Genomic DNA, 16923 nt, shown 5'->3' on the forward strand with positions numbered 1-16923 from the left:
AGTGGTTTGGGGTTAGTTTAATAAGCAATTCAGAATTCATTCATGGGAATTAATATATCAGGTGGATTTCAGAATCCTGTGCTCAGCAGGATGGCTGCAAGACTACCAGTTTGTTAAGGTCTGTCTTTCTAACTATTTTTAAAGGTGTCTATTACCAAGATATCGGAGCAGAATGAACATGGTTTATAATACCGTATTTATCGGCGTATAAACACTTTTTTTTTCCCCTAAAAGGGCAAATGATGTGTTGTGTTATATATACTATAACACAACTGGGGGCGGCTTTAGGATTTCTGCCGCCCCAGGAAAAAAAAAAAAAGCCCCCCGCGCGCCCGCGCGCCGCGCCGAGCCCCGCAGCCCACTCCCGCCCAGCGCGGCACTGCTCCCAGTGCCCCGCAGCGCGCTAGGGCTGGTGGGCCTGACGGTGGTGGCCAGCGCCCCCAGCCCCTGAGGCTGCAGCGGAAGCGAGCTGAGGCTCCGCCTTTCCGCTGGCCGGCGCGCGCCCTTGCTGCAGCTCGGGCCGCTGTGGCAGCGGAGGCGGCCTGCCCGCCCGGCCCCCTCTCCCTCAGGAGAGCAGCGGCCCCCCCGCCTCCCGGGCAGCCGGGCAGGGCCTCCCTCGAGCGCCGCAGGGGGCCCAGGGCTGGCTTTGAGCGGGCCTGAACGCCCGGCTGCGCGGCCCCTCTGCCCGGCTGCAGAGGCGGGGCCGAGAGCGAGGCTCGGCTGCGGGGACAAGCGGAGGAGCAGCCTGGGAGCTCTTCCGCCGGGCGGCTCCCGCCCCGCGCCGCATCCCGCCAGCCCCGCCCCGCCACGCCGCCGCCTCTTCCCAGCTCCGAGCGGCTTCCCCCCCCCTCCCAGCGCCCGAGCGCCCCCTCCCCCCGGCCCCCCGGCCCGAGCCCCCTGCCCCGGGCCCGGCCGCCCCCCCGGCCCCCCCGCCCGCCCCCCCCCCCCCCCGGGCGCGCCCTGCCCCCGCCCCGCCCCCCCCCGCCCGAGCCAGCCTCCCTCCCCCCCCCCCAGGCCCGCCCGGCCCCCCCCCCTCCCCCCCCCGCCCCGCCCTCCCCCCCCCCCCCCGCCGGCCCCCCCCCCTCCCGGGCCCCCCGCCCCCCCCCCCCCCCCCGCGCCCGCTCCCCCGCCCCACCCCCCCCCGCGGCGCCTCCCCGCCCGCCCGCCCTCGGCCAACGCCGCCAGCCCTTTTGCTAATGCTGCCCGGCCCCTGAAAGTCCTCCTAAGTAAATTGCTTGTTTTCTTATTTTGAAGTTTTTCCCCGAAAAATCTGAAAAATAGGTGTACTAATAATAAATAAAAATACACACTCTTTACTTAAGGATTAAAAAGGGAAGTTATAGGTCCTAGGTGAATGGATGGTTTGTAAATGGAGTATTTCTAACACAAGCAGACTTGCTGAATCTTAGCTCCCAATGACTATTGCTGTTTTACTCTATTTTGGCAGACAAATTAATTTTTAGGATGTGTCTGTGGCAGAATCTGGTTAACAAGGTCTCAGCCTCTTTTTCACACAATACACAGATTGATTATGAAAAGGGAGTTTCATAAAGCACCCTAATAGAATTACCTGAAACAGATGAGGTCAAAGTTCCGAGTGTAAAGCCTTGCCATGAACATGGCCAAATCATTGGCTTCTGACCCACTGTTAGTCAGGTAAACCACCTAAGGAAGATAAAAAGCACATAATTTGTAATCTCATTATACTGAACATTTACTGTGTTTCACAATGGCAAATCTAACTAAATGTAGCTGTTTAAAGAACCAGTTTTCCTGCAATTTACCTTCAAAGAGTTTGAATTATTGAGTGCATCTGTTTATTCAGTACAAGACAGATTTATTTTCATATAAAGTATCACTCAGCACTCGGAATGATATCCTGTCACTGACAAGGGGAACTCCAAACTGAAATAAACTTAGTAATGATCATGTGCTGTGTATGAGGGCCAATGGCAGGCTGTCCCATTATAGGTTATGTCTATACTGGAGATGGAAGGTGTAATTTCCAGCTTGAGGAGACACCTGCACTAGCTCTGATCGAGCAAGAATACTAAAATAAGAAGTGCAGCCATGGTGCCACGCGGGGCTAGCCATCCAGACTACAATCCCACCCGAAACCCTAGGCACGTATTCAGGTAGCTTGTGCATACTGTGCTTTCAACCAGCAGTTTAAAGTAGTGCCCTGGACTACTGCGAATGAGTAAGGCTATGTTTATGTCATGGAGGTCATGGAAGTCACAGAATCCGTGGCTCCCAGAGACTTCTGTGACATCTTCTGCTTCAGCCCTGGGGGCTGCAGGACTTGAGCTAGCAGCCAGCGGGGGCCCGGCAGGGTTCCGGTAGCAGCAGTGACAGGTGACAGCATCCTCAGGGCCCCCCCTGCAAGGTTCCAGCCACAGACGACAGACTCTTGAGGGGGCTCTCCTCAGGCTTCCAGCGACAGGCCACAGCCTCACGTGCGGGGGAGGGGGGGGGACACTTCAGGTGAGCGGCTGGGGGTGTCCCATTTTCTCTTTGGGAAATATGGTCTCCCCACAGCTCCCAGCCACTGTGGTGTCAGGGGAAACCATGGAGCCGCAGCAGCAAAAGTCACAGACAGGTTGCGGCTTCCGTGAATTTTTGTTTCTTGCCCGTGACCTGTCCATGACTTTTATTAAAAATAACCATGACAAAATCTTAGCATTACTGAGGAGGCCATGTCTAGACTACTGGCTAAATCGGCACTGGTGCAATCGATGCAGTGGTGTTGATTTAGCAAGTCTGGTGACCTTGCGAGGATCACTGCAGACTACGTGGCTCTGGGAAGAAGGATAAAGGAGTTTGAGGCGCAAGTGGTGTTCTCGTCCATCCTCCCTGTGCAGGGAAAAGGCTGGGGTAGAGACCGTCGAATTGTGGAAGTCAACGAATGGCTACGCAGGTGGTGTCGGAGAGAAGGCTTTGGATTCTTCGACCACAGGATGATGTTCCAAGGAGGAGGAGTGCTAGGCAGAGGCGGGCTCCACCTAACGAAGAGGGAGAAGAACATCTTCGCAAGCGGGCTGGCTAACCTAGTGAGGAGGGCTTTAAAGTAGGTTCACCAGGGAAAGGAGATCAAAGTCCTGAGGTAAGTGGGGAAATGGCATACTGGGAGGAAGCATGAGCAGGAGAGCGCAAGAGGGGAGGACTCCTGTCTCAGACTGAGAAAGCGGGACAATCAGCGAGTTATCTTAAGTGCTTATACACAAATGCAAGAAGCCTGGGAAACAAGCAGGGAGAACTGGAAGTCCTGGCACAGTCAGGGAACTATGATGTAACTGGAATAACAGAGACTTGGTGGGATAACTCACATGACTGGAGTACTGTCATGGATGGATACAAACTGTTCAGGAAGGACAGGCAGGGCAGAAAAGGCGGGGAGTTGCATTGTATGTAAGAGAGCAGTATGACTGCTCAGAGCTCCGGTATGAAACTGCAGAAAAACCTGAGAGTCTCTGGATTAAGTTTAGAAGTGTGAGCAACAAAGGTGATGTCCTGGTGAGAGTCTGCTATAGACCACCAGACCCGGGGAATGAGGTGGATGAGGCTTTCTTCAGGCAACTAGCAGAAGTTACTAGATCGCAGGCCCTGGTTCTCATGGGAGACTTTAATCACCCTGATATCTGCTGGGAGAGCAATACAGCAGTGCACAGACAATCCAGGAAGCTTTTGGAAAGTGTAGGGGACAATTTCCTGGTCCAACTGCTGGAGGAACCAACTGGGGCAGAGCTCTTCTTGACCTGCTGCTCACAAACAGGGAAGAATTAGCAGGGGAAGCAAAAGTGGATGGGAACCTGGGAGGCAGTGACCATGAGATGGTTGAGTTCAGGATCCTGACACAAGGAAGAAAGGAGAGCAGCAGAATACGGACCCTGGACTTCAGAAAAGCAGACTTTGACTCCCTCAGGGAACAGATAGGCAGGATCCCCTGGGAGAATAACATGAGGGGGAAAGGAGTCCAGGAGAGCTGGTTGTATTTTAAAGAATCCTTATTGAGGTTGCAGGAAAAAAAAATCCCGATGTCTAGAAAGAATAGTAAATATGGCAGGCGACCAGGTTGGCTTAACAGTGAAATCCTTGCTGATCTTAAACGCAAAAAAAGCAGCTTACAAAAAGTGGAAGATTGGACAAATGACCAAGGAAGAGTATAAAAATATTGCTCAGGCATGCAGGAATGAAATCAGGAAGGCCAAATCACACTTGGAGTTGCAGCTAGCAAGAGATGTTAAGAGTAACAAGAAGGGTTTCTTCAGGTATGTTAGCAACAAGAAGAAAGGCAAGGAAAGTGTGGGGCCCTTCCTGAATGAGGGAGGCAACCTAGTGACAGAGGATGTGGAAAAAGCTAATGTATTCAATGCTTTTTTTGACTCTGTCTTCACAAACAAGGTCAGCTCCCAGACTGCTGCACTGGGCAGCACAGCATGGGGAGACCAGCCCTCTGTGGAGAAAGAAGCTGGATGAGCACAAGTCCATGGGGCCGGATGCGCTGCATCCGAGGGTGCTAAAGGAGTTGGCAGATGTGATTGCAGAGCCATTGGCCATTATCTTTGAAAACTCATGGCAATTGGGGGAGGTCCCAGATGACTGGAAAAAGGTTAATGTAGTGCCAATCTTTAAAAAAGGGAAAGAGGAGGATCTGGGGAACTACAGGCCAGTTAGCCTCACCTCAGTCCCAGGAAAAGTCATGGGGCAAGTCCTCAAGGAATCAATTCTGAAGCACTTAGAGCAGAGGAAAGTGATCAGGAACAGTCAGCATGGATTCACCAAGGGCAAGTCATGCCTGACTAACCTAATTGCCTTCTATGAGGAGATAATTGGGTCTGTGGATGAGGGGAAAGCAGTGGATGTGTTATTCCTTGACTTTAGCAAAGCTTTTGATAAGGTCTTCCACAGTATTCTTGCCGGCAAGTTAAAGAAGTATGGGCTGGATGAATGGACTATAAGGTGGATAGAAAGCTGGCTAGATTGTCAGGCTCAACGAGTAGTGATCAATGGCTCCATGTCTAGTTGGCAGCCAGTTTCAAGTGGAGTGCCCCAAGGGTCGGTCCTGGGGCCGGTTTTATTCAATGTCTTCATTAATGATCTGGAGGATGGCATGGACTGCACTCTCAGCAAATTTGGGAGAAGTGGTAGATACACTGGAGGGTAGGGATAGGATACAGAGGGACCTAGACAAATTAGAGGATTGGACCAAAAGAAACCTGATAAGATTCAACAAGGACAAGTGCAGAGTCCTGCACTTAGGACGGAAAAATCCCATTCACTGTTACAGACTAGGGACTGAATGGCTAGGCAGCAGTTCTGCAGAAAGGACCTAGGGGTTACAGTGTATGAGAAGCTGGATATGAGTTAACAATGTGTCCTTATTGCCAAGAAGGCTAATGGTATTTTGGGCTATATAAGTAGGGGCACTGCCAGCAGATTGAGGGGCATGATCATTCCCTTCTATTCAACATTGGTGTGGCCTCATCTGGAGTACTGTGTCCAGTTTTGGGCCCCACATTACAAGAAGGATGTGGAAAAACTGGAGAGTCCAGCGGAGGGCAACAAAAATGATTAGGGGACTGGAGCACATGACTTATGAGGAGAGGCTGAGGGAACTGGGATTGTTTAGTCTGCAGAAGAGAAGAATGAGGGGGATTTGATAGCTGCTTTCAACTACCTGAAAGGGGGTTCCAAAGAAGATGGAGCTAGACTGTTCTAAGTGGTGGCAGATGACAGAACAAGGAGTCATGGTCTCAAGTTACAGTGGAGGAGGTTTAGATTGGCTATTAGGAAAAACTTTTTCACTAGGAGGGTGGTGTAGCACTGGAATGGATTACCTAGGGAGGTGGTGGAATCTCCTTCCTTAGAGGTTTTTAAGGTCAGGCTTGACAAAGCTCTGGCTGGGATGATTTAGTTGGGAATTGGTCCGGCTTTGAGCGGGGGTTGGACTAGATGACCTCCTGAGGTCCCTTCCAACCCTGATATTCTATGATTCTATGCGAAGTCGATGGCAGAGTGCTCTCCCATTGTCGTCTGTACTCCACCTCCCAGAGAGGTGGAAGCTATGTTGAAGGGAGAGCATCATAGCGCAGTGTAGATACCACTGTAAATCGACCTAAGTTATGTTTACTTCAGTTACATAACTTACATAACTGAACTAGCATAATTTAGATTGACTCACAGCATTAGTGTAGACCAGCTGTGAGTTGTGTCAGGGACTATTGCTTCTGAGTCCCCCAGCTATCTTGTGTTTTACAATCAGTTTATAGGTACTATGTAAACAAATTGGAATAATAAAAAAAAAAGTTTCCTCTCCCAAAGTCTCCTCTCCAAGTAAAATTTAGGTGCTAACAGTAACAATAGCATGCAAAACATGTTTCAATTTATGAGTGATTTTTAAATTGACAGTGCCCCTTTAAGAGGAAATTTGAAGACAAAGCGACTCAGAAAGTAAGGATCTAAGCAGTAAGGCAACAGTTTAGGGTTTTATTCCTGTGTGGCTCTGTAAAGATCAGCATTGTCCTGAGAACTGTAAGTTTTCTCTCTTTACCTGAAGCTTTATACTCCCTTTGGGGATTTTTAATAAGGATATGAGGTTGATATCACAATATTTTGTCTCCAAATAGTGTAGCACTCTCCATTAGCTATTGAAATAAAATTATTTTAATTAACAGCTATCCATCCTGCTGGGATTTAGGTACCTTAAGCGGATCAGGGAGAAGTGCTGTTAGTTTCTCCACATATTCCTGGATTAATGGATGCATGTAGATGTTGGTTGTATGCCACAGACGACCAAGCTGTTTTTGGGCAGCTGCAGTTACCTTCCTGTGTGCAGTAAGAAAGACTGACTCATTTAATCCAACATACATACAATTTTTTTCTGACTCTGCTATTAATTCTTAAAATTCTGGCATTTTCCTGACTGCCAGATGAACGAATGAATGGATAAAGAGAGGAATGAGCTAATTTGCCAAAAGATCACTGCAGCTGGTTTGAACCTAAGAATCTGATCCCAGATATACCAAAACACAGCGTGCCATATTCTGTCTTTGGATACATGGGGCCACAAACAAAAAAGACAAAAGTATATTTCTATATTAGTCAGTGTAACTCATACAATTACATACTTACGGGTGACAGTGACCAACACTGACAGTAACAATTCCAGCAAAGAGATCAAGGTACCTTCGTCCCTCATAATCAAACAGCCACTGCATATGTCCCTGATGTAGCAGCAGTGGTTTCTTGTAGTACGTTACCAGTGATGGAGCCAGATTCTGTTTGCGGATCTTCAGCATACGCTCATAGGGATAGGACTGTAGGAGGAAAGAAATCATTTCTGCCCCCATTACTAAAGGTTTTAATGGATCATAAAGGTATTCATCATATCAACACAATATAATTTGATCATGTTGGAATCCAAGTTAACTAAATAACTACAATTTTAAAATAAATACCAATCCACAATTAGGCTATATAAACCTCTGCAATCCCATAATTTAAACGAGAGTGCTATATTGCACTGATCTCTTACTTAAAGGTTATGAAATCCACAACCTATCACAAATTAAGCAGATTTAACATGGGCATGTGATGTCTGTTAGTCTATAAGGTGCCACAGGATTCTTTGTTGCTTTTACAGATCCAGACTAACACGGCTACCCCTCTGATACTAAACTCCATCTTGTTACCTACCTATTGAATGGCTTGTCAATTACAGAACCAGTTTCTCCTCCCTTGGTTTTCACACCTCAACTGCTAGAACAGGGCCTCATCCTCCCTGATTGAACTAACCTCGTTATCTCTAGCTTGCTTCTTGCTTGCATATATAAACCTGCCCCTGGAAATTTCCACCACTTGCATCCGAAGAAGTGGGTATTCACCCACGAAAGCTCATGCTGCAAAACGTCTGTTAGTCTATAAGGTGCCACAGGATTCTTTGTTGCTTTTATCTTGTTACCTGTAATTTTTCTCAAACTAGAACAATAGGTTTCCTTCCACATGGCAGAAATTATAAATGGCCCTGGAAACATCTCCATGTTGCCTCTTACCTGCTCTAACCTCTGGACTATGAACTTTTACTAATGGGAGCATTCTAAACAAACAACTGAGGACCTTCCAAATCATTTGGAAGCAATCAGAAACGTAACTTAAGCCAGCAGTTTATTCCATCACTGCGATAAACCTGATCCAAGAACTTTGCAATGAATGTACGTATTTGATTCCTTTAACCAATTTTAACTCTCACCTTTCTTTCTTTCTTTTTATAAATAAGCCTTTAGATGCTAAAGGATTGGCAACAGTGTAATTATTAAGTAAGATTCTGAGTTATATATTGACCTGGTATGTGGCTGGTCCTTTGGGATCAAAATAACTATTTGTGTGATGAAATTGGTTTTAAATAACCATTCATCATTAAGTCTAGTGTCTGGGTGTTAAAACCAGGACTGGACTACCTAAGGAGACTGCTTTTCTGAATTCTTGTTAGCCAGTGTGGTGAAACAGAAGTTTACTTTCGTTGCTGGTCCGGTATATCTTATGGGATAATAACCACCAGCTTTGGGTGTGTCTGCCCTATTTGTCAGTAGCTTGTCCTGAATTTGGTACTCTCAGTTGTGATCCAATGAGGCACGATGACAATAGGATACAGAGCTATCTTGGCAACTGATCCACAACCATAGAACTGAATCAGAGAAGATATCTGAACCATCATAAATCTTGTCACCCTCAGATGAAAATGTAAACACATTTCTGTAACCGTAAATTGGCACAGTAACGGAACATCTACTCAACAGTGTTTAATTCATGATATCTAAGTCATACATTTATCTTTCCTGTGATTGTTGCTTGAAAATACGCCTTTTTAACTGATCGGATACTTATTAGCTCTTTGCTGGACACAGGCCCTGGGGCATTAGACATTAAATAAGAGTAGTTCCTTAAATATCAAACATTTCCCCTCCCCTCTCTACCCCTATTGCACCCCCCCCCCAAAACTAACTTGGCACACATTTTGGTGGAGAGGGTAAAACATTTTACAGAACTCCTCAAATTAGGTATTAAAAATCAGTGAGAAGGAAACAAATAATAGAAAAATGTTTCATTGCGACCTTTCCTTGGGTTAAGATTATTCTTCTAGAGTACTCTAATCATCACCACAGAGGCCCTGTTTAACTCTGATCTCCAAAGGATCTCAGAGAAGGATAAAAGCCATGATCTAAACTGCTGATGCCACTGAAGAATACTCATAATAAGCTAGTGAACAGAACAATTATGGCATACAGCAGAATGGTGATCTTGGCAACGAAATCTAGTCTAAACCCAAGTACAGTACACTGTGCATGACTTACCTCATATTTTCCAGGTGAAAAGTCACAAGGAGGCATTTTTGCTTGCATGGAGAAAGAGTTTTTCAATTCCTGCTGTCTAAGTGTATCTAATAAAATACAGTGGATTAGGAGGATTATCACAACATCTCAAAGCACACATCTGAAACAAACTTTCTTTGAACATTTGTTTTTGCAACAATATAAGTGAGGACCAAGGTAGTTATATTTCCGCCAAGAGATTTCATTCAAGGAGAAAATGCATTAAACATTTGTGTTTTTCGTAAAGCTGAAACATAGATTTACTAAACTTATATTTTTCCCCTTAGTATTTATCTTCTAAAACACAGAACTCCTCCAGACAGCCATTGGCGACTTTGATTTTCTTTGCCATCAACCATCAAAATAACTTTCTGCTACAGACTGCCATTAGAGTTATTGATTTTTTAATCAAAATTCTGAAAACATTAAGCCATTACGTCTTTTATTTGATAAACTGGAAAAATACGTAGACTAACTTCAGAGAATTTTAGTTTTTAAAAATGTTCCCCTTGCAGTCCTAACATTATCAATTGAGGTGGGTTTTAGTTTTGTCTTTTAAGAAACTAAAGATTTCTAATGAGCTACGATTTTACACATCAAAATGAAGAATCTAACTTTCATAGAAATTAACTTTCTGGAAGTAAATAAGAAAATTATACTTGTGGCTACTTTCCTTAAGACCAAAATAGAATCAGCTAGTGAAGGACTGATAATATGGATAAATAAGATTGACTGACTGACCACAAAAATCTTCCTTATTTTAAGTGTCAGAGTCAGCCACTGGGTTAATCTAGTTATAAAGCAGAGGTCCGCAAACTGTGGAGAGTGCCCCCCCCCAGCAGAACGTTCGGGGGGCTCGGTAGGGTCCAGGCCAGCCCCCAAAGGGGGTAGGGAGGCAGCACCACCCAGCCCCCCTCTGCCCCCAGCTCCACTCCAGCACCAGCCTAGGCCCCTGGCTCCCAACTGGAGCTCAGCCTCCAGCTCTGGCTGAGCCCCTGACCACAACTCCCGGGGGTAGGGAGTGGCAAATAGATTCCATTGCTGGTAAGGTGGGAGGGTGCAACAGGAAAAAGTTTGAGGATCACTGTTATTAAGTGATCATATGCAATAGTTTTTCATATGATGTCCTTGCATCCCAGGAACATCTTTTGGCACAGTTAAGCTGTCTGAGTTCTTTTATTTAAAAAAAAAATGTAATAAAACTACAAACTGTTTGTTCAAAACTAATTCCAAGCAGAATTTGCTTGCTAGGAACCAGTGACCTAGTGGAAGAACTGTGTCATGTTATTACCAGTGTTTTGAGTCAATAGAAAAGTTATATAAATCACTGGCAACGTTGTTCTTTGGCAGAAAATGACAGTTAATAACACTTGCACATTATTTCACAATAAATACTATCAGAACACCAAGTATATAGAAAAAATCCTGCATTCTGAGAGATACACATGTTGCACTTGAGTCAGAAGCCAACACTGGCGATTACCGGTACATATTTTTACAGGGGTACTTTTGTAGGACTGTTTTCCAATCTTAAAAAAAAAAAGTCACCACAGAAACCTTTTATCTATGTTGACCTCTGATGATATTTACATTGGCATCGAGCAGTAGGGTTATTTGGTCCCAGGCAACGTTTCATAGAATCACACAATATCAGGGTTGGAAGGGACCTCGGGAGGTCACGTACTCCAACCCGCTGCTCAAAGCAGGACCAATCCCCAGACAGATTTTTGCCTCAGATCCCTAAGTGGCCCCCTCAAGGATTGAACTCACAACCCTGAGTTTAGCAGACCAATGCTCAAACCCTTTTCTATGGTACAACTGGGAATGAGCGGCTATTGTTAGTTAGCGCCTCTGAGGAAAAGGGATTGAAAAAGTAAGTGTTTCATTTATGGTAACGAGGCTGGAAATTGTAACGCAGAACTTCTACCTGGACTTAGTCTGCTGGCCTGACAAAAGCTCCCTCCCCCCTCTAAATCCACGTGGAGGTAGAAACTAAAATACATGTCAGGCCAGGGGATTCCTTAGCCAGCCCTGAAAGAGCCGGAGCGCTGCGGGCTCACACGCGGACGGCTCCCGAGCCCGCAGACCCGGTCCAGCGTGGTTGCGCCCGGGTAAATGTGGAGCCCACGCAGCGGAGAGCGGAGAGCGGCGAGGGGCTGGGGCCAGGGCTGTGAACCGGCTGCTCTTGCCACGCTCCGGAGCCGGCCCCAGACGGGGTTTGGGACGGGCGGAGCCAGCCCCAGCGCCCCGCTCGCTCGGGCAGGAGCGGCCCGGCGCAGGACCGGGACCGGGCAGCCGCCCTACACCGGCGGATCCGGGCCAGGGTTAGCTGCTCCCAACGCCCACCCCCCCCTTACCGCTCCCGGGGAGTCGCCTCCTGCCCCCCGCCCAGAGCGGGCCGAGCCGCCCGAGCGCCCTGGCCATGCTCGGGGTAGTGGGGGCCGCGGCCCAAAGCCCCAGCGGCGCCTGAACTTCGCCGGGCCGAACCCACCAATGCGGGCAGCGGAGGCGCCGGCTTTGTTTCCGACCCACTTTTACTCACTCCGCCTCTTGCTCTTTTATTCCCCAATGGCCTCATTTCCTAGCGCCTCTGTGCCCACCACCAGCCCCTGTCCCGCCCCCGCCTATCTGCTCCCGCCCCCACTTCATCGCCCTTCAACCCACCTCCTGCCCCTCTGTGCCACCGAGCTGCTCCCTGCCGCCGCTTTCCCTTCGCCACCCCACATGGGTGGCAAGTTTGTAGAAATTTTGGTGGTGCCTAGAACCCGACTCCCAACTCTGCCCCCCCAAACTCTGCCCCCACCTGCCTAAGGCTCTGGGAGGGGGCTCGGCGGGGGAGGTCTGGGGTGCAGATCCTGGGCTGGGGATTAGGGTGCAGGAGAGGTGTAGGCTTTGGGATGGAGTTTGGGTGCTGGGTGCAGGCTCTGGGCTGGGGCAGGGGGTGGGTGTGCAGGAGGGGGTGAAGGGTGCAGGCTTTGGGACGGAGTTTGGAGTTGGGAAGGGGTGTGTGGGAAGGGGGAGGAGGTGCACCTTCTGGGGAGGGAGTTTGGGGATAGGAGGGAGTACTGGGGTGAGGGCTGTGGGGCTGAGGATGAGAGATTCATGATGCAGGAGGGGGCTCAGGGCTGGGGCAGAGGATTAGGGTGCGGGGGGATGAGGGCTCTGGCTCGTGCTGAGGTGTTCATGATGCAGGAGGGGGCTCAGGGAAGAGGGTTGGGGTGTGGGTTGAGGGCTGTGGGGCTGGGCATGAGGGGTTCATGCTGCGGGGGGAGGCTCAGGGCTGGGGCTGAGGATTAGGGTGCGGGGGGATGAGGGCTCTGGCTGGGGCTGAGGATTAGGGTGCGGGGGGATGAGGGCTCTGGCTTGGGCTGAGGATTAGGGTGCAGGGGGTTGAGGGCTCTGGCTGGGGCTGAGGATTAGGGTGCGGGGGAATGAGGGCTCTGGCTGGGGCTGAGGATTAGGGTGCAGGGGGATGAGGGCTCTGGCTGGGGCTGAGGATTAGGGTGCTGGGGGATGAGGGGTTCATGTTGCGTGGGGGGGCTCAGGGCTGGGGCAGAGGATTACGGTGCGAGGGGATGAGGGTTCTGGCTGGGGCTGGGAGATGAAGGGTTCATGATGCGGGGGAGGCTCAGGGCTGGGGCTGAGGATTAGGGTGCGGGGGATGAGGGGTTCATGATGCGGGGGCGCTCAGGGCTGGGGATGAGGATTAGGGTGCGGGGGAATGAGGGCTCCGGCTGGGGATGAGGATTAGGGTGCGGAGGGATGAGGGCTCCGGCTGGGGTTGAGGGTTTGGGGCATTGGAGAGGCTCAGGGTAAGGGCAGCCTGCCTTGCCATTAGTGGTGGGCGGGCACTAGGACCCTGGGGTAGCAGACAGCCATTCTGCTGGGAGCCGATCTCCGGCAGCACAGAGCAGGCAGGGGAGAGGCACGGCTGCTTTTTGTCAGGCAGGGACGCGGTGCGGCGGGGGTGGGGTGGGGTGGGGAGCGTTGCAGGCGGGGGCTGGGAACTGCTTCAGACAGGGACGTGGCGGGGTGGGTGGGGGGAGACCCGCGGGGGCCGGGCCTGATCCAGGCAGGGCCGGGGGAGAGATCCAGGCCCAGCTCCAAATATTGCTGGAGCAGGGCACCCGGCCCTGAATATTCCTGGAGTCCAGGCACCGCAAACATATATAACCTGCCGCCTATGCCACCCCACTGCCCACGGCTCTTGCGTTCCCCATTACAATCTCCATCAAAACAGTCCAGGCCCTCTCCCCTCACTGCCCACTGTTAGAGGTTTTCCCTCAGCCCTCCCGCTTCCTTGGGTCCTGGCACGCAGACAGCAGGCGACCAGCAGTCCGAAGCGCAGACAATGCCATGTTTATTGGGGTTAGTTTCCAAGCAAGCATATTTCGAAGCCCTTCATACCAGTCGGGCTTATCTCTATAGGCCAATAGAGTCTGTTCCCCAGTGTCCCCCTTCCCGGCTCCGACGTGGCAGAGTGTTCACCCCGCGTCCCTCTTCCCGGCTCCGACGTCGCAGAGCGTTTACCCCGCGTCCCCCTTCCCAGCTCCGACGTCGCAGAGCGTTTACCCTGCCTCCCCCTTCCCGGCTCCGAGGCCGCAGAGTGTTTACCTCGCGTCCCCCTTCCCGGCTTTGAGGCCGCAGAGCCTTGCCTGTGTCCCTGTTTCCTATTCCCTGTTCCCATTCCCCTCCCTTAGCAAACGATTCCAATTTCCCCCCATTCCTGTTTGACCCCAGTTTATATAGTAATATTCTCAGCTATACCTTAACCAATCATTTTACTGAAATTTAACTAACGAGTCCTAACATATTGTAACACAATTCTCTAACCAATTATATCCCACTACCCTAATTAACTTACACCTAGAAAAATTAATTATACAGCAGACAGAAACAGTTAGAGAACCAGACAGATTAACAATAGAAAAGTGGGGGCCATAAAGATAAAACATACAGAAATGAGGGTTTCAGAATCACAATCAATAAGTGATCTCTTGCCAGACAGGATGTACATCTTAAGATCTGTTTCTTTATCTGGTGGTGATAGGAAGACGATCCTGTCCTGATACTGCCTAACAGCCCAATACCACCTTATTTCAATGTGACTGGTTTGGGATGTGAGGATGTGACCATACGCTTCCCATCTTATGGCCGCCCCTGCTGCTTAGCCAAAGGCCTCAGCCTAAGAACAAGGCCTCAAACTAGTGAAAGAAGGCCCATACACAGGCAGACTGTGATTTTGATTCCGCCAGCTCTGGATGTCGTTCGGGGGAGGGGACGGAAGCTGGAAAGAGGTCGGGGGGGTAGGGGGAAGGGGTGGAGTGGGAGTGGGGGCGGTGGAGAGGGGTGGGCTGGGACCGAGTTGCTTGCTGCTGCCAGTGCCAGGCCCCCCACTAACTCTCCTGGCTGCCCTGGACCCTGTGTCCCCCTGAAGTACAGGGCCCCCCAAAGCATGGGGCCCGGGTTGGTTGCCTGAAAATGGACAGGACGGCTCTGAAAATATAACCACAAACATTGGTAGTGCTGGGCCTTTGTTCCTGAGTATTGGTGGAGCACGGGCACCCCAGGCCCATATAACTCGCCGCCTATGTCCCCAGCCCCTTCTAGAGGTGAGCAGACTACTCACAACAACGTTCAGAAATGCTCCCAGCACTCCGGCCAGAAATGGTGCTTGGTTTGGGGTGAGCATTCTGCCCCACAGGGATAATTTCCAGTCAAAGTTGGTTCCACAGTGAAAACATGTAGAGACCACACACATCTTTGCAGCAGAAGTACTGTTTTTGCAAAATAGGCCAAGTGTATGAAAATAGACAAAAGGAAATAAAGGGAGACGTTACGAAGTGCATCAGGCAGCCCCATCCCATTCCCCCTAATCTCTCTCCTGTATCCTAATTTTTCCACCCCCATCTCCTGTCTGCCCCCCCCGGGACTCTTGCCCCATCCAACCCCCCCCCCTGTTCCCTGACAGCCCCTCTGGGACCCCTGCCCATCCACACCCCTGCTCCCTGTCCCCGACCGCCCCCAGACCTCAGTCACCCCATCCAACCCCTCCTCATTCCTGACAGCCCACCCGGGACCCCTGCCCAATCCAACCACCCCTTCTCCCTGTCCCCTGACTGCCCCAGAACCCCAGCCCCAGACAGTCCCCTGCCACCCCTTCCAACCCCCTTCCTGACTGCCCCCTTGGACTGCTGCCCCCATTCAACCCCTGTTCCTCCCCACCACGATCCACACCCGCGCCCCCCTGACCACCACCCCAAACTCTCCTGCCCTCTATCCAACCCCTCCTGCTCCCTGCCCCCTTACCACGCTGCCTGGAGCACTAGTTGTGGGCGTAGTTTGCCCATGTCTGTTCTAGCCCTTGTCACAGAGAAAAGCTTAACATGCAAACCTTAAAGGCTCAAAAGCCACAAGGCAAATAAAGACTCCCAAATGTATAACTTTGTAAAATTTGAACAACAGTCTCGTGATTTTTGGGTGGCCCTGACTCATGACTTTTTTGAATGTTTCTGTTGGGTAATACTGGGTACGCATGTATAAATAACAGAATGCTACGAGCTGCAGCAATGTTTGCACAAATGTTGAAAGGAATTGTCCCTTGAAGTAGGGCACACTCTTAAAAGCTGTTGAGTGCCTCTGGCTAAGAGCAGGAGCTGAAGGCATACAGGACCTCACAGAATTGGGTTTGGCATACTACATTTTAGTGAAACAAAACTTATTATACGCTTTGATTAGGCAAAGATTTGACTGGACAGTCTAGTTAGTGCAGATAGGCCAGCTTTTGTGAAGGAAAAGCTCTTTTTTTTCCAACTCAGACAAATGTACAAGTCTTTAATGTTTCTCAGAAGGATCTGTTGCAGTGCAACCACTTCTTCCCATATCCACTTCACACAATACATAATACAGCTGAAGGGTTTTTTTTAAAGTTACTTGAACACAATATACATTATATATTTAACACTGTGAAGTATTTTGTAGTGAAAGAAGCTATTCACACTACAGTTGTATTACACAACCCTTTATTCCAAGAATTCTAACAGGCAACAATAGAAACAATCATACACAAATTAAAACAAGAAATACTTTTATCCTGTAATCATGTACTGGGTAAAAAAAAAATCATAGATTTTAACAGAACAAAACATGAATAGGGGGAGCTCCTTGTTCCCAGTGTTTTAGTATTGATCTTTACTTTCATTTGGTTGTAAATTGCTCAAACCCAACACAGCAGAGAATCATAGACTCGAAGGACTAGAAGGGCCCACAAGAGGTGATCTAGTCCAGTCCCCTGCACTCATGGCAGGACTATTATCTAGACCATCCCTGACATAGCTATATGTCACTCTGACCCTGACACTTATTTTCTGGCCAAACGTGTTTTGGCCAAGAACATTTGAGGTCACCATGATGAAGTACAAGGGGACTTTTGTTTGTTATAAAATACAGTTTTATATACAGATCTGAAATAGCTACAAGGTGTACCTCAAAACATTTGACTGGAAAAAGGTTTTACAGAATTGGGTGCAGTGATCTGTATGTAACATCTTGTGGT

General features: G+C 49.4%; 1 protein-coding gene across 3 annotated transcripts in view; it reads right to left on the reverse strand.

Moving 5' to 3' along the window:
• The window catches only part of AGXT2 (alanine--glyoxylate aminotransferase 2), a 34090-nt gene extending 18329 nt beyond the window's left edge, over positions 1-15761 (reverse strand). Inside the window, exons 1-6 of one of the 3 annotated variants that reach the window (XM_039542972.1) lie at positions 15678-15761; positions 14998-15145; positions 9351-9436; positions 7132-7316; positions 6702-6825; positions 1571-1665 (exon numbers count right to left, since the gene is read on the reverse strand). In XM_039542972.1, the coding sequence (XP_039398906.1) occupies positions 1571-1665; positions 6702-6825; positions 7132-7316; positions 9351-9398 (452 nt within the window). In that variant the 5' untranslated portion in view covers positions 9399-9436; positions 14998-15145; positions 15678-15761. The other 2 variants (XM_039542973.1, XM_039542970.1) reach the window with 2 other exon arrangements.
• Positions 15762-16923: the final 1162 nt, after the last annotated feature.

This window comes from Mauremys reevesii, linkage group 6 (genome assembly GCF_016161935.1).
Source record: "Mauremys reevesii isolate NIE-2019 linkage group 6, ASM1616193v1, whole genome shotgun sequence".
NCBI classification, from domain to species: Eukaryota; Metazoa; Chordata; order Testudines; family Geoemydidae; genus Mauremys; species Mauremys reevesii.